A 16,811-nucleotide genomic window follows, 5' to 3' on the forward strand; every position below is an offset into this window, starting at 1 on the left:
TATCTAGATCTTTAGTTTCATCTATGAACTCTGGGGTCCTACTCTTCATGTGTAGCGTCAAAGAGCGTAGACCTTGGATATTCCAGGTCGAAATATATAAGGATTTCATGTTAAGTTTGATCTTTTACTATGATAGGTTAAAGAGTGGTACGTGTTTGTCGTGTCTAAGTGTGGGAAAAAAAGATCACTTCAGTTGTCTATAAAAGTTAATACTATTTGGTTACAGTTCTTTCTATTAATTAGTCCTTGATCCATAATGTTGTGTATGTAATATGTGTGCTACTTTGAACCTATGGACAGGACTGCACTACTTTTAGGGCGTAGTGATACGCAGTACCACTCCTGGCCATAGGGGTATAAATAGTACTGTGGGTACTGATCTCCCCTCAGTTCCCGCCTGTGGGCATGAAGTAAAGACCTACGTATAGCCCCTACCTCCAACCAGTAAAGACCTGTTTGAGTTATACGTTTAAGTCTTTGTGTTAATTGTTCAATACAATACACATACTTAACACTGGCGACGAGTCAGGTTCTTACCCTGCGGCAGTTGAAGAGAGGTTTCAAACATCACCACCCCACTAGAAGCGACAGGCTTTAGGACTCTGAAGCCTCCATCAGCGACTGAGCACTGGAGTGCAGCAGCCATCCTGACAGCTTCCAGCGACTGACAGAAGTCTTTCTGCAGTTTCCTTGTTCAACCTAGGTGGTGGGGTAAGCCGTGCAGCGTTGGCTGCAAAGACAGGGCTGGGGAAGTTGGAGAAGATAAGGGCGATCGCAATCCCTGATAAGAGCCGCGGTGAAACGCGCGAGCGGGTAAGCCAGAGCCCGGGAGGGAGCGAGCAAGAGCCGCGCAAGCGGGTGAGCCAGAGGCCGGGAGCCGCTTCAAGTGCGAGGCGCAGCGCGGGCCAGCGATCGGGACCAAAGATAAGGGCCGCACTCGGACTGAAAGGCGCGGCGGCTGCAGAAGCTCAAGGTGCGAGAGCCGCGGTGCACAGCGCGGGCTATCGATCGCGGCGAAGATAAGGGCCGCACTCGGGGGCTGAAGGGAGACGGCATCGGGGGACGGGTGAAGACCGCCAAGCGCGGGAAAACCGCCATTTTGTGGGCGGAGGACGACGGCAAGAGCGGGAAGCCGCCATCTTTGATAACAAGTAAACAAAATAAAATCTGAGAAATTGCAAATCTACAATGCCTAAACACGGGAATATTAGCACCTTTGATAGTGACCTCGAAGATTGGGCCATATATGTTGAAAGAGTAAAAAATTATTGTAAGGCCAATAAAATTCGTGACCAAGATAAAGCTCTAACATTATTAAATTTAATGGGTGCGAAGACATACGGGCAATTGAAACACCTGTTATCACCAGATGAACCGGCGGATAAGACGTTCGATGAGATTGTTACTGTCCTGAAAGATCATCTAAACCCCACGCCGCTGATGCTAGCGGAACGATTTAAATTTTATGACAGAAGGCAGCTACAGCATGAAAGCAATGCTGAATATTTGCTGGAATTGCGTAAATTAGCGAAATATTGCCAGTTTGGAACGGGACTGACAGATGCACTACGAGACAAATTTGTGTGTGGTTTATTTAAACAGGATACACAAAAGCGACTGCTCGAGGAGAATGAGCTGACGCTTGAGAAGGCGGTCACTATGGCAGCAGCACACGAAGCCGCAGCGAGAGGCACGGCAGTAATGCAGCTACGGTCACCGGAGCTCAGTGCACACAAATTGGGTGTGACTTCTGGCAAATGTTATCGTTGTGGAAAGACAACGCATGATCAGAACCAGTGTTGGTTTAAAAACCAAGAATGTAGAACTTGTGGTAGGCTTGGACATATAGCTAGAGTATGCAGGTCAGGGAAGAAGACCAGCAACAAGAAGTCACCGCAAGGAAAATACGCAAAGGTACACAAGGTGACCGAACAGGAGTCCGATTCAGACGCTAGCAGTAATGAACTGGCTAGCTTAAGCTGTAATGAACTGGCTAGCTTAAGAGTACTCAACGCTGGTAAGGGTGCAGACCTCCAGACAATTTGGGTCACTCTTCAGATAGAAGGAGTCCAAGTAAAACTGGAATTGGACACTGGATCGGCATTGACGGTCATAAATAAGAAAGATTACGGAAAGTTATTCCAACATATTCCCCTACAGGATACGGGGATTATATTGAAAACATACACGGGGCAAAGAGTGTACCCCATCGGGAAAATAGAGGTTGCAGTGGTCCACAAGGGCGAAGACAGTCAAATAATGGACTTATATGTGATATCTGAAGGAGGTTCTCCACTACTAGGACGGGAGTGGATTAGGAAAATGAATATGGACTGGCATTTCCTACAAACAATAACGAGTGAGAACTCGGTGAAGATAGTCGGCCCAGACTCTGGAACGGATGATGGTAAGCCCAACTCAGGTGCAAAAGACAAAGTTTCAGCACAGAATTCCACTGAGCAACAACAACATAGTTTAACTGTGGATTCTGAGTCTGGCAAGTCTACTGATGTGCCCATTTCTGAGGGACACCGGGCTCGAACTCAACTCCATTTCAAACTACAACAGCAATTAGAACAAATGCTTCGCCGTTTTGAGCAAGAGTTGAATGCAACGAAAGAGTTCTTTGATATAGAGTTGGAGAATCTGGAAAGACAACAGAAGCAGCTGATGGAGAAAATGGAGCAGGAGCACACAAAACGTCTGATGTCAGAGGAGTTAACGGTCAGCCAACTCCTGCATATGCTGAAGGACAGGACTCTGAAATGGGAAAAACTTGAACACGAACTTCAATATTCAAACGAAAGGGGTTCGGAGCTCTCAAAGGTTATTGGAAGAGCTGAGGTGGCAACACAGACTGAGATGACTGCAACAGAGCAGCCCTTGGATGCCAAAAATACGCTGACTCACGTCAACGTAGAACAACAGACCGCTGAAACAGCTGCTCCGGTAGAGGGATTGAATAGTCCGATCAATCAATCTCCAAAAGAAGTTGAAGTAGTAAAATCTCAAATGTGGTCATTAGTAAACGACTTGCTGAAAGCCCAGAAAAAGCTGGATGAAGAGGTACGCATGAAGAAGTCTCTTCAGGAAAGATGTCTGGACTTGGAACAAAAGCTGGCTAACGCCCAGCTGGGTATGGAGGAAATAGAAGACCCTCTCGCTGGCCTAGATCAGGACGACACCGAATATTACTATGTCCTGTCCTGCCCAACTTGTAACTTCGACTCCCACCATACAGAAATCATGGAGGAGCACCGAAAGTCTACGGAACATCGGGAGAAGGTGGCTCTACTACGGAAAAAGGAGGAAGAGAAGGAGGAACTGCGCATGCAGCTGGCAGCTGACAGTGGAGCCCAGAGAGTCTCCAAGAAGCAGAAAAGGAAAAGTCGAAACAGAAGATGACCCATCTGAACCATTATTACCTCTACCAGATCACACACGTGGTCCCTCCGAACGTAGCCAATTCAGTTCGGAAGTTCAAACTGTTAAATCCATGGAAGGACTATTGAATGAGCCACTCCAGCAACGTGAACCGACTACACCACAGAGATTGAATCTGTGAACTGTTTTCCGCAGAGACTGAATCTGTGATCTGTTTTGACATGAAGTTATCTATGTATCTATGTTATTCTGTTATGTAAACCTGAAGTTATATATGTATATATGTTATTACGTTATGTTAAATGGGGAGATGACTGTAAAGCTAGGAAGGGAGGAATGTTGTGTATGTAATATGTGTGCTACTTTGAACCTATGGACAGGACTGCACTACTTGTAGGGCGTAGTGATACGCAGTACCACTCCTGGCCATAGGGGTATAAATAGTACTGTGGGTACTGATCTCCCCTCAGTTCCCGCCTGTGGGCATGAAGTAAAGACCTACGTATAGTCCCTACCTCCAACCAGTAAAGACCTGTTTGAGTTATACGTTTAAGTCTTTGTGTTAATTGTTCAATACAATACACATACTTAACACATAAGGTGGAAGTAGATGCTGCTGCACATCTGCTTATTGTCTCTTAATGGATTGTTTCTGTCTGAGGTATTGCGTACGTCCTGTGCATCTCTCCCTCTGTCTGGCTGGGAGCGGTCCTGTTCCCCTGTGGGACAGGAGTGGTGCAGGTCTGATATTGATGTTTTGCATGGGGATCCTCTCTGGTCTCGGTTGGTGCAGTGGTGGTCTTTGTAGTGGTCCTGATATGTACCCCGCTGATCTCTGGTGGTCGGGGGGGGGTCCTCTTGGAGTCTGGGTATGGACCTGGTTAAAAGCGACGTCCTTCAGGGCTTTAGCAAAGATCGATAGTCTTTTCCTTTGGATGTGGACGTGGTCGTAAAGACATTCCTCATCGAGGGTGGGGTGTTGGGCCAGGTGCACGTTGTGTTTTGATTCGCAGTCTCTTGCTATGCTGGCGTTTATCTCATGAATTGTGTTGTTGTTGAAGTCTGTTCTCGGCAATATTGTGGAAACAGTGATTCTAGTGTTTGGAAATGTATTGCTTGCCTTCCTAATCATTGCTCTGAGCGATGTTGCTACCTCTTTCTGTTGGGCCTTTAGGTCATTTGTGCCCGTGTGTATTATTATGTGTTGGGGGGAGCCTAATCTGGCTTTGGTCAGCCATCCCATGGCTCTGTCTGTTGTTGGGCACCAGATCTTTTCTACTTTACTTCTAGGGAAGAGCTTTTTCTCCCATAGAAATTTCCCATTTGAGTCTATGAGTATTACGATGTCAGCCTTGTTTGTGTTTACTGTCTGGTGGCTTTCGCCTGGACTCATAGTGTGTGTGCTGGGCTGGGGTGTCTGGTGTGTGCGTATCTCTTGTGAGCGGCTCGTTTGTGGTTCCACGGTGGTGGGGGAAGATTGAGAATCAGTATGCTGGTCGGTCTGTGTGGCACCCCTTGTATTGTGTGTCTGTTGCTTTTGTTCCGTGTGGGAGTGCAGCCGTTCCGTCCGGCTCTGTCTTGTCTTATCTCTAGCCTCTGGTTGCTGGTCTAATGGTGTTATCTCTCTTCTATGGCTCTCTTCTTTTTCCTGCAGCTCTTTCACCTGATTCTTAAGTAGATTCACCTGGTTCTCAAGTAGATTCAGCTCTCTCTTGTGTCTCTCCCTCTCCTGCTTTTGTTCGTGATTCATTTTGAGGAACTCCTCTCTAAGTTTAACCATCTCTATCTCTAATTGATTAAATTTATCTTTTAGTTGTATCTGGCTGTGTGATCCCGGGGTATGTGTCTGGTCGGCCCTGGAAGGCTCACTCACTTCCTGGCTAAGCTGGTCGGCCCTGGAAGGCTCACTCACTTCCTGGCTATGCTGCTCTTCTCTTGGTGAGCTGGGAATGGTAGGGGGACTATGTGTGGCTTCCTCCCTGGTAGTTATGCTGGGGTTTGTCAGTTGTATCGTGTGGCTGTGGTTCCCCGGGGTTAGTGTCTGGTTTGAACTGTGTGGCTCGTTCACCTCCTGACCAGGCAGATTTCCTCCTGGTAAGTTGTCAATGTTGGGGGGAGTGCGGGCCACTCTGGGGCTGTTCCTTCCCCTCTTAGTTAATCCTTTCAGTGTCCTGAAGGCCGTTGCAAATTTGTCGAGGTTGCCTTGCACTAATATTGTTCCGGTATTGTACGCGTTGACAGTCGTGGTTGCCCTGTCTCCTGGTGTGTTAATTATCATTTTGGACCCATTTGCAGTATTTTCTAGCTTAACACTGGTATAGTGTGATTCTATTGCTGTGATCCAAGCCGCTGGCTGATCTGAGTAGAAAATGAGGTTACTTTTTGTCCCATTGTTGTACCAGTCAGCAAAAAGAGTTTCTGGTTTTTCTCTCATCTGATCATGCTTGATCGCTTTTATAGCCTTTTTTGCGGTGTTGGGGGGAATCTGGAAGCGGTTGCTCTCAGTGTCCCTCGGGGGCTGTTGTGGATCTTCTGATTCGCTCATTTTTGGTAAAGTATTGTTGATCTTAGAATAAGCTTTTCTGGGGCCCCGGGTTTGGTGTTTCCCTCTCCCTGTTCGCGACCTTTCCCGGTCCCCCTCTCCGACCCCGTGGTCCCTGGGCCTCGGCTCCTGGGTTCACCCTTCTCAGGTCTGAGTCTGTGAGCCGCTGTTTCCCGGTGCCTTCGGGCTGTTCCCCTCCCCCTCTGAGGTCTCTGGGCCTCTGTCTCGGCCTGGCTCCTCGGACCTTTCCCTGGGCCTCCCTCCCTGGGCCCTGTACTCACGGTCTTGGTTGCGAGCCTTCTGGTTGCTCCCCTTCTCCTCAGAGGTCTCTGTGCCTGATGGCCTGGCTCCTCGGGCCTTTCCCGTGCTGGATTGTTGGGCTGCGGCCCGAGTCCCCTCAGCTGTGCTGGGTGCTGGATTTCTGGGCTGCGGCCCGAGTCCCCTCGGCTGTGCCGGTTGCTGGGTTGCTGGGCTGCGGCCCGAGTCCTCTCGGCTGTGCCGGTTGCCGGGATTCAGTCTCCCTCTGAATCCTAGCCGCCTCTCGGGTGCTGGACTGCGGTCGCCGCTCTGGCTGAAACCCAGCCGCCTCTCTGGCCCTGGACTGCGGTCGCCGCTCGGGCTGAATCCCAGCCGCCTCTCTGGCCCTGGACTGTGGTCGCCGCTCGGGCTGAATCCCAGCCGCCTCTCTGGCCCTGGACTGTGGTCGCCGCTCGGTGTCTCGTTCTCCCGGTTTTTCCCCGAGTTTATTACTTTCCTTATTCTGTCCCTTTGCTTTATTTCTTTCTGCTGTTTTTCACTGATTTTTTTTTTTCAGTCGGCTTTTCCTTCCTTACTTACTCTAGACTAGTCTAAACTTAAACTTAAACTAAACTAAACTAAACTATCTTAACTAAAAGTAAATTTAACTTTAAAACCTTTTAGAACTTGAAATGAAACTTTTTTCCCCATTTTAGACACTAAAAACACTAAAAATTCAGCAACACATCTTCAGCGTGTGAATTCACCCCCCTCTCTCTCCCCAAGGCTGACTCTGTCTGTCTCTCTCTCTCTCTCTCTCTCTGTCTCTCTCTCTCTCTCCCTCTCTCTGTCTCTCTCTCCCTCTCCCTCCCTCTCTCTCCCTCTCTCTGTCTCTCTCTCTCTGTCCCTCTCTCTCTCCCTCTGTCTGTCTCTCTCTCTCTCTCTCCCTCTGTCTCTCAATTCACAATTCAAATCGCTTTATTGGCATGATAAGTTACATCTTATGTTGCCAAAGCATCAAAATACATTTATGGTTTAGCACATAAACGCAGTTCTATTCATACAGTGTATAAACAGGTATATCCCTGAGTGTATAAATATACATTTGCATTGTTTATATATATTCTTTTCTTAGTTTACTGGTTGTCCCTCTGTTCATGGCAAGCTGTAACATAGTGTGCCGCCAGTGTTATGCAGCTTCTCTCCTCTCCCAGTAGGAATGGGAGTTTTTGGTTGTCATTCAGATTTCTGAAATCAGGGCATATTTGTGAGAATTTTTGGTAGAAATTCTCTCTGATGCCCTGATATTTTCCACAGGCTGTGAGGAAGTGCATCTCTGTCTCCACCACTCCCTGACTGCAGTGAGAGCATATCCTGTCCTCTCTTGGCAGCCTGGTCTGCCTGTGTCTACCTTTTTCGATCGCTAGGCTATGTTCGCTAAGTCTGTACCTTGTCAAGGTTCTTCTCAGTTTGTTATCCTTTACCATGGTCAGGTAATCAGCTATGTTGTATTGTCTGTTTAGGGCCAAGTAGCAATTGAGTTTGCTTTGGGTTTTTGTTGTTTCTGCCCAATATGTCAGATATTTTTCCTTTTGCTTAGCGACGATTGTGTTGGGTCGAATTCTTTGTGTTACCCTGTCACTGTCCTGGGGCTGGTTATTGTTAGTATTGTTAGTAGTTACTTCACTGAGTCCCAGGACTAGTTGACTGAGGGTATTCTTCTTTATGGTCAGCTCTTGGCATTTCAGGGCGTCGTAGTGATAGCATTGGGGGTTGCTCATTTGTAGGTGATTCCAAAATTTGGTGGCTCTTTTTTGGATAGTGATTATTAATGGATATTGGCCTAGTTCCGCCCTGCATGCATTGTTTACTGTTTTCCTTTGAGTCCGGAGGATACTTTTACAGAATTCTGCATGTAGGATCTCAATTGGGTGTTTGTCCCATTTTGCAAATTCTTGTTGAGTTAGTGGTCCCCATACCTCACTGCCTCTCCCTCTCCCTCTCTTTCCCTCTCTCTCTCTCCGTCTCTCTCTCCGTCTCTCTCTCTCTCTCTCTCTCTCTGTCTCTCTCTCTGTCTCTGTCTGTCCCTCTCTCTCTGTCTCTCTCTCTCTCTCTGTCTCTCTCTCTCTCTCTCTCTCTCCCTGTCTCTCTGTCTCTCTCTCTCTCTCTCTCTGTCTCTCTCTCTGTCTCTCTCTGTCTCTCTCCCTGACTCTCTCTCTCTCTGTCTCTCTCTCTCTCTCTCTCTCTCTGTCTCTCTCTCAAATTCAAATTCAAATTCAAATGCTTTATTGGCATGAAAGTTTACAGGGAACCATATTGCCAAAGCTTACATAACAAAAAAGTACAGGTTTCCAACATTCTGTAGGTGTCAAACAATTTTGACCTTCGTTGGGTACAGACAGTACAGGTAGACTACCCTTTATCCGGACTTCCGAAAACCGAAACCCTCTAAAAACCGAAGGTTTTTTCGGTCAGCGTAAGTCCAGCGTAAGTCGTGCACACGACCCCCCGCGGACCCCCGCCGGCCCTGACCCCCGCCGACCCCCCCCGCGGACCCCCGCCGGCCCTGACCCCCGCCGACCCCCCCGCGGACCCCCGCCGGCCCCGACCCCCGCCGACCCCCCCGCGGACCCCCGCCGGCCCCGACCCCCGCCGACCCCCCCGCGGACCCCCGCCGACCCCGACCGTAAGTCGGCGGGGGTCCGCGGGGGTCGGGGTCGGCGGGGGGGTCGGCGGGGGTCGGGGCTGGCGGGGGTCTGCGGGGGGGGGCCGTGCGCACGACCCCCCACCGACCCCCCCGCGGACCCCTGCCGACCCACCTTCCGAAATCCGAAATTCTCCGAAAACCGAAACACGGCTGTTCCCGAGGTTTTCGGATAAAGGATAGTCTACCTGTATTAATTTAAACAGTTGTTGACCCTCGTTAGGTACATTCAGTATTAATTTAAACAGTCGTTGGGTACATTCGGTATTGATTTAAACATTTTTAGAGTATATATGCTATGGGTGTGCTCGTTAGTCACTCACTGTTCCTCAGGCTGTGACATGTTGTTACATATTGGGCACCAAGATATGGTCTGTCTCCTTCCCCCAGGACTATTCTTAATTTTGACAGGTCATCCAATTCTTTGAAATCTGGGGTTGTAAGGCTGAGCTTGTCAAAATATATGTTTCTTGTTTTGTTGAATTTTTTGCATTTTAGGAGGAAGTGCACCTCTGTCTCAACCTCGCCGGCCAGACAGTGATCACATATTCTATTTTCTTTAGGTTGCCAGGATTTCTTGTATCTTCCTTTTTCAATTGCCAGTTGGTGGTCGCTTAGTCTGTACCTGGTGAGGGTCTGTCTCTGTTTTGTGTCTCTGATGGTCGAGAGATAGTCTGCCAGTTTATATTCTCTTTTTAGGGCCCGGTAACATTCTAATATGCTTTGGCTTTTGGTTATTTTGTTCCAATGTTCCAGGTAGGTTTCTTTGCATTGTTTAATGATTTGGTTCACTCGGATTGGTGTTTGGAGAGCAGTGTTGGTCTGGGACTGGTCACGGTCCGGCTTTGTAGGAGTACTTAGTTTCAGTAACAACTGACTCAGGGGACTCATTTCTGGGTTCAGCTCTTGGGTCTGGAGGGCTTTAAAATGAAGGGTGTCTGGGGAACTAGATTTGAGGTGATTTAGAAAGTTTAGTGCTCGTTTTTGGATGTTTATTATCAGTAGGTATCTGCCTAGTTCGGCTCTACATGCATTTGTTGGTGTTTTCCTTTGGGTGCGAAGAATGCTTCGGCAAAATTCTGCATGTAGGGCTTCTATTGTGTGTTTTTCCCATTTAGTGTAGCTATGGTGATTGAGTGGGCCCCATACTTCACTACCATACAGCGCAATGGGCAGGATTATACTATCAAATATTTTGAGCCAGATTTTGATTGGGATTTGGATGTTGTAGAGTTTTCTTTTTATTGCATATGGGGCTCTTCGGGCTTTTTCTTTTAGTGCATTCACTGCGATGCTGAAGCTCCCTGATGCTGTAATGATTAGGGCAAGGTAAGTGTAGCTCATAGTGTGTCCTATGATGGTATCACTGAGAGTAAACTGGTATTTGTTTTCCTGACACCTGGGCCTTTTTTGAAAAATCATGATGTTGGTTTTCTTTAGATTTATTGTCAGGGCCCAATTTTGGCAGTATTTGTCGAGTAGGTCTAAATGTTGCTGTAATCCCTGTTCTGTGGGAGACAGCTGAAGCAGGTCGTCCGCATAGAACAGGGATTTCACTTCCCCAGCCAGGAGACAGAGACCCGGTGACTCTCTGTCTCTCTCTCTCTCTCTGTCTCTCTCTCTCTCTCTGTCTCTCTCTCTCTGCCTCTCTCTCTCTCTCTCTGTCTCTCTCTCTCTGTCTCTCTGTCTCTCTCTCTGTCTCTCGCTCTGTCTCTGTCTCCCTCTCTCTCTCTCTCTCTCTGTCTCTCTCTCTCTGTCTCTCTCTCTGTCTCTCTCTGTCTCTCTCTCTCTCTCTGTCTCCCTCTCTCTCTCTCTCTCTGTCTGTCTCTGTCTCCCTCTCTCTCTCTGTCTCTCTCTCTGTCTCTGTCTCTCTCTGTCCAGAGTGTGCTCAGCTGTGATGCCCCCACAGTGGAATGGCCAAGCAACACTCACTGTCTGGGCTCACACAAAAAGGACAGGTTTGTGACAGCGGTGTGTGCGGGGCCTGAACCCCAGCGAGAGTGTCCTGTGGCGGGGAGGGGTGTCAGTGGTCACCGCACGAAGCATTGACGGAAGGTTGAGGAGAAGGACGGTAAAACGCTCCCCTACAATCCCACTCGCACCGGCCCGCTCCCGAACGGCCAGCTCTCCGGGATGTCTCGCTCCGATTACTGACTCTTGTTTGTCTCGGCAGGACGCTGCAGTGCCTAATGCGACACCTGGCGATCCTGGCAAAGCACAGCCCAGCCACCTGCATGCACGTGAAGAACCTGGCGATCGTGTGGGCCCCCAACCTGCTGCGGTGAGCAATCCTCCCTCCATCCCGCCCACACTCCCTCCATCCCTTCCTCCCCGCCCTCCACCCCTTCCACACTCCCCCATCCCTTCCATACTCCCTCCATCCCTTCCTCCCCGCCGTCCGTCCCTTCCACATTCCCTCCATCCATTCCTCACTCCCTACATCGGTGTGTGTGGAAACCATACCCCAGTGAGAGTCAGTGTGTGTGAAACCCATAACCCAGTGAGAGTCTGTGTGTGGAACCCGTACCCCAGTGAGAGTCAGTGTGTGTGGAACCCGTACCCCAGTGAGAGTCAGTGTGTGTGGAACCCGTACCCCAGTGAGAGTCAGTGTGTGTGGAACCCGTACCCCAGTGAGAGTCAGTGTGTGTGGAACACGTACCCCAGTGAGAGTCAGTGTGTGTGGGACCCGTACCCCAGTGAGAGTCAGTGTGTGTGGAACCCGTACCCCAGTGAGAGTCAGTGTGTGTGGAACCCGTACCCCAGTGAGAGTCAGTGAGTGTGGAACCCGTAACCCAGTGAGAGTCAGTGTCTGGGGTACCCGTACCCCAGTGAGAGTCAGTGTGTGTGGAACCCGTACCCCAGTGAGAGTCAGTGTGTGTGAAACCCGTAACCCAGTGAGAGTCAGTGTCTGGGGTACCCGTACCCCAGTGAGAGTCAGCGTGTGTGGGACCCGTAACCCAGTGAGAGTCAGTGTGTGTGCAACCCGTACCCCAGTGAGAGTCAGTGTGTGTGGGACCCGTACCCCAGTGAGAGTCAGTGTGTGTGGAACCCGTACCCCAGTGAGAGTCAGTGTGTGTGGAACCCGTACCCCAGTGAGAGTCAGTGTGTGTGGAACCCGTACCCCAGTGAGAGTCAGTGTGTGTGGAACCCGTACCCCAGTGAGAGTCAGTGTGTGGAACACGTACCCCAGTGAGAGTCAGTGTGTGTGGAATCCATACCCCAGTGAGAGTCAGTGTGTGTGGAACCCGTACCCCAGTGAGAGTCAGTGTGTGTGGAACCCGTACCCCAGTGAGAGTCAGTGTGTGTGGAACCTATACCCCAGTGAGAGTCAGTGTGTGTGGAACCTATACCCCAGTGAGAGTCAGTGTGTGTGGAACCTATACCCCAGTGAGAGTCAGTGTGTGTGGAACCCGTACCCCAGTGAGAGTCAGTGTGTGTGGAACCTATACCCCAGTGAGAGTCAGTGTGTGTGGGACCCGTAGCTCAGTGAGCGTCAGTGTGTGTGGAACCCGTACCCCAGTGAGAGTCAGTGTGTGTGGAACCCGTACCCCAGTGAGAGTCAGTGTGTGTGGGACCCGTACCCCAGTGAGAGTCAGTGTGTGTGGGACCCCTACCCCAGTGAGAGTTAGTGTGTGTGGAACCCGTACCCCAGTGAGAGTCAGTGTGTGTGGAACCCGTACCCCAGTGAGAGTCACTGTGTGTGGAACCCGTACCCCAGTGAGAGTCAGTGTGTGTGGGACCCCTACCCCAGTGAGAGTCAGTGTGTGTGGAACCCGTACCCCAGTGAGAGTCGGTGTGTGTGGAACCCGTACCCCAGTGAGAGTCGGTGTGTGTCGAACCCGTACCCCAGTGAGAGTCAGTGTGTGTGGAGCCTGTACCCCAGTTAGAGTCAGTGTGTGTGGAACCCGTACCCCAGTGAGAGTCAGTGTGTGTGGGACCCGTACCCCAGTGAGAGTCAGTGTGTGTGGGACCTGTACCCCAGTGAGAGTCAGTGTGTGTGGAACCCGTACCCCAGTGAGAGTCAGTGTGTGTGGAGCCTGTATCCCAGTTAGAGTCAGTGTGTGTGGAACCCGTACCCCAGTGAGAGTCTGTGTGTGTGGAACCCGTACCCCAGTGAGAGTCTGTGTGTGTGGAACCCGTACCCCAGTGAGAGTCAGTGTGTGTGGAACCCGTACCCCAGTGAGAGTCAGTGGGTGTGGATCCCGTACCCCAGTGAGAGTCAGTGTGTGTGGAACCCGTACCCCAGTGAGAGTCAGTGTGTGTGGAACCCGTACCCCAGTGAGAGTCAGTGTGTGTGGAGCCCGTACCCCAGTGAGAGTCAGTGTGCGTGGAACCCGTACCCCAGTGAGAGCCAGTGTGCGTGGAACCCGTACCCCAGTGAGAGTCAGTGTGTGTGGAACCCGTACCCCAGTGAGAGTCAGTGTGTGTGGGACCCGTACCCCAGTGAGAGTCAGTGTGTGTGGAACCCGTAGCCCAGTGAGAGTCAGTGTGCGTGGAACCCGTACCCCAGTGAGAGTCAGTGTGTGTGGGACCCGTACCCCAGTGAGAGTCAGTGTCTGTGGAACCCATACCCCAGTGAGAGTCTGTGTGTGTGGAACCCGTACCCCAGTGAGAGTCAGTGAGTGTGGAACCCGTACCCCAGTGAGAGTCAGTGTGTGTGGAACCCGTACCCAAGTGAGAGTCAGTGTGTGTGGAACCCGTACCCCAGTGAGAGTCAGTGTGTGTGGAACCCGTACCCCAGTGAGAGTCAGTGTGTGTGGAACCCGTACCCCAGTGAGAGTCAGTGTGTGTGGAACCCGTACCCCAGTGAGAGTCAGTGTGTGTGGAACCCGTACCCCAGTGAGAGTCAGTGTGTGTGGAACCCGTACCCCAGTGAGAGTCAGTGTGTGTGGAACCCGTACCCCAGTGAGAGTCAGTGTGTGTGGAACCCGTACCCCAGTGAGAGTCAGTGTGTGTGGAACCCGTACCCCAGTGAGAGTCAGTGTGTGTGGAACCCGTACCCCAGTGAGAGTCAGTGTGTGTGGCACCCGTACCCCAGTGAGAGTCAGTGTGTGTGGAACCCGTACCCCAGTGAGAGTCAGTGTGTGTGGAACCCGTACCCCAGTGAGAGTCAGTGTGTGTGGAACCCGTACCCCAGTGAGAGTCAGTGTGTTTGGAACCCGTACCCCAGTGAGAGTCAGTGTGTGTGGGACCCGTACCCAAATGAGAGTCAGTGTGTGTGGAACCCGTACCCCAGTGAGAGTCAGTGTGTGTGGAACCCGTACACCAGTGAGTCAGTGTGTGTGGAACCCGTACCCCAGTGAGAGTCAGTGTGTTTGGAACCTGTACCCCAGTGAGAGTCAGTGTGTGTGGAACCCGTACCCCAGTGAGAGTCACTGTGTGTGGAACCCGTACCCCAGTGAGAGTCAGTGTGTGTGGAACCCGTACCCCAGTGAGAGTCAGTGTGTGTGGGACCCGTACCCCAGTTAGAATCAGTGTGTGTCGAACCCGTACCCCAGTGAGAGTCAGTGTGTGTGGGACCCGTACCCCAGTGAGAGTCAGTGTGTGTGGAACCCGTACCCCAGTGAGAATCAGTGTGTGTGGGACCCCTACCCCAGTGAGAGTCTGTGTGTGTGGAACCCGTACCCCAGTGAGAGTCAGTGTGTGTGGGACCCTTACCCCAGTGAGAGTCAGTGTGTGTGGAACCCGTACCCCAGTGAGAGTCAGTCTGTGTGGAACCCATACCCCAGTGAGAGTCAGTGTGTGTGGAACCCGTACCCCAGTGAGAGTCAGTGTGTGTGGAACCCGTACCCCAGTGAGAGTCAGTGTGTGTGGAACCCGTACCCCAGTGAGAGTCAGTGTGTGTGGATCCCGTACCCCAGTGAGAGTCAGTGTGTGTGGAACCCGTACCCCAGTGAGAGTCAGTGTGTGTGGAACCCGTACCCCAGTGAGAGTCAGTGTGTGTGGCACCCGTACCCCAGTTAGAGTCAGTGTGTGTCGAACCCGTACCCCAGTGAGAGTCAGTGTGTGTGGAACCCGTACCCCAGTGAGAGTCAGTGTGTGTGGAACCCGTACCCCAGTGAGAGTCAGTGTGTGTGGAACCCGTACCCCAGTGAGGGTCAGTGTGTGTGGAACCCGTACCCCAGTGAGAGTCAGTGTGTGTGGGATCCGTACCCCAGTGAGAGTCAGTGTGTGTGGAACCCGTACCCCAGTGAGAGTCAGTGTGTGTGGAACCCGTACCCCAGTGAGAGTCAGTGTGTGTGGAACCCGTACCCCAGTGAGAGTCAGTGTGTGTGGAACCCGTACCCCAGTGAGAGTCAGTGTGTGTGGAACCCGTACCCCAGTGAGAGTCAGTGTGTGTGGAACCCGTACCCCAGTGAGAGTCAGTGTGTGTGGAACCCGTACCCCAGTGAGAGTCAGTGTGTGTGGAACCCGTACCCCAGTGAGAGTCAGTGTGTGTGGAACCCGTACCCCAGTGAGAGTCAGTGTGTGCGGAACCCGTACCCCAGTGAGAGTCAGTGTGTGTGGGACCCATACCCAAGTGAGAGTCAGTGTGTGTGGAACCCGTACCCCAGTGAGAGTCAGTGTGTGTGGAACCCGTACCCCAGTGAGAGTCAGTGTGTGTGGGACCCGTACCCCAGTGAGAGTCAGTGTGTGTGGAACCCGTACCCCAGTGAGAGTCAGTGTGTGTGTGGAACCCGTACCCCAGTGAGAGTCAGTGTGTGTGGGACCCGTACCCCAGTGAGAGTCAGTGTGTGTGGAACCCGTACACCAGCGAGTCAGTGTGTGTGGAACCCGTACCCCAGTGAGAGTCAGTGTGTGTGGAACCCGTACCCCAGTGAGAGTCAGTGTGTGTGGAACCCGTACACCAGTGAGTCAGTGTGTGTGTAACCCCTACCCCAGTGAGAGTCAGTGTGTGTGCGACCCGTACCCCACTGAGAGTCAGTGTGTGTGGGACCCGTACCCCACTGAGAGTCAATGTGTCTGGAACCCGTACCCCAGTGAGAGGAAGGGAGAATGTGGGAAACGCAGGGTTTGATTTGGTCTTTCTCCTGGTGTTTCTCTCTGCAGCTCGAAGGAGATCGAGTTGGTGGGATTCACTGGGACAGATGCCTTCCGGGAGGTGAGGATTCAGTCGGTGGTCGTGGAATTCCTGCTCAGTCATGTGGACATTCTCTTCAGTGACAAGTTCAGCTCGGCGGGAAAGGACAGCGCTGGTAAGAGCAACGTGGATTCTCGTTGCGTCACCGGGCTGAGCTGCGGATCAGCCGTGCAATGATTGTCTGGCGGAACAATACTGAATGGGTCTCCTCCTGTTCCTGTGCAACAGGCTCGAGGGGCTGAATGGGCCTCCTCCTGTTCCTGTGTAACAGGCTCGAGGGGCTGAATGGGCCTCCTCCTGTTCCTGTGTAACAGGCTCGAGGGGCTGAATGGGCTCCTCCTGTTCCTGTGTAACAGGCTCGAGGGGCTGAATGGGCCTCCTCCTGTTCCTGTGTAACAGGCTCGAGGGGCTGAATGGGCCTCCTCCTGTTCCTGTGTAACAGGCTCGAGGGGCTGAATGGGCCTCCTCCTGTTCCTGTGTATCGGGCTCGAGGGGCTGAATGGGCCTCCTCCTGTTCCTATGTAACAGGCTCGAGGGGCTGAATGGGCTCCTCCTGTTCCTATGTAACAAGCTCGAGGGGCTGAATGGGCCTCCTCCTGTTCCTGTGTATCGGGCTCGAGGGGCTGAATGGGCCTCCTCCTGTTCCTGTGCAACAGGCTCGAGGGGCTGAATGGGCCTCCTCCTGTTCCTGTGTAACAGGCTCGAGGGGCTGAATGGGCTCCTCCTGTTCCTGTGTAACAGGCTCGAGGGGCTGAATGGGCCTCCTCCTGTTCCTGTGTAACAGGCTCGAGGGGCTGAATGGGCCTCCTCCTGTTCCTGTGTATCGGGCTCGAGGGGCTGAATGGGCCTCCTCCTGTTCCTAT

At 51.7% G+C, this 16,811-nt stretch overlaps 1 protein-coding gene across 2 annotated transcripts in view; it reads left to right on the forward strand.

The window, feature by feature from the left end:
- Positions 1-16,811, forward strand: part of LOC147110156 (rho GTPase-activating protein 33-like) — a 76,197-nt gene that overhangs the window by 14,113 nt on the left and 45,273 nt on the right. For both annotated transcript variants that reach the window (XM_086004088.1, XM_086004089.1), the window contains exons 3-4: positions 11,041-11,148; positions 15,918-16,063. In XM_086004088.1, the coding sequence (XP_085860214.1) occupies positions 11,041-11,148; positions 15,918-16,063 (254 nt within the window). The remainder of the gene's footprint in view (positions 1-11,040; positions 11,149-15,917; positions 16,064-16,811) is intronic.

Source organism: Somniosus microcephalus, chromosome 12 (assembly GCF_052327205.1).
Source record: "Somniosus microcephalus isolate GS21.2 chromosome 12, FLI_Smic_1.0, whole genome shotgun sequence".
NCBI classification, from domain to species: Eukaryota; Metazoa; Chordata; class Chondrichthyes; order Squaliformes; family Somniosidae; genus Somniosus; species Somniosus microcephalus.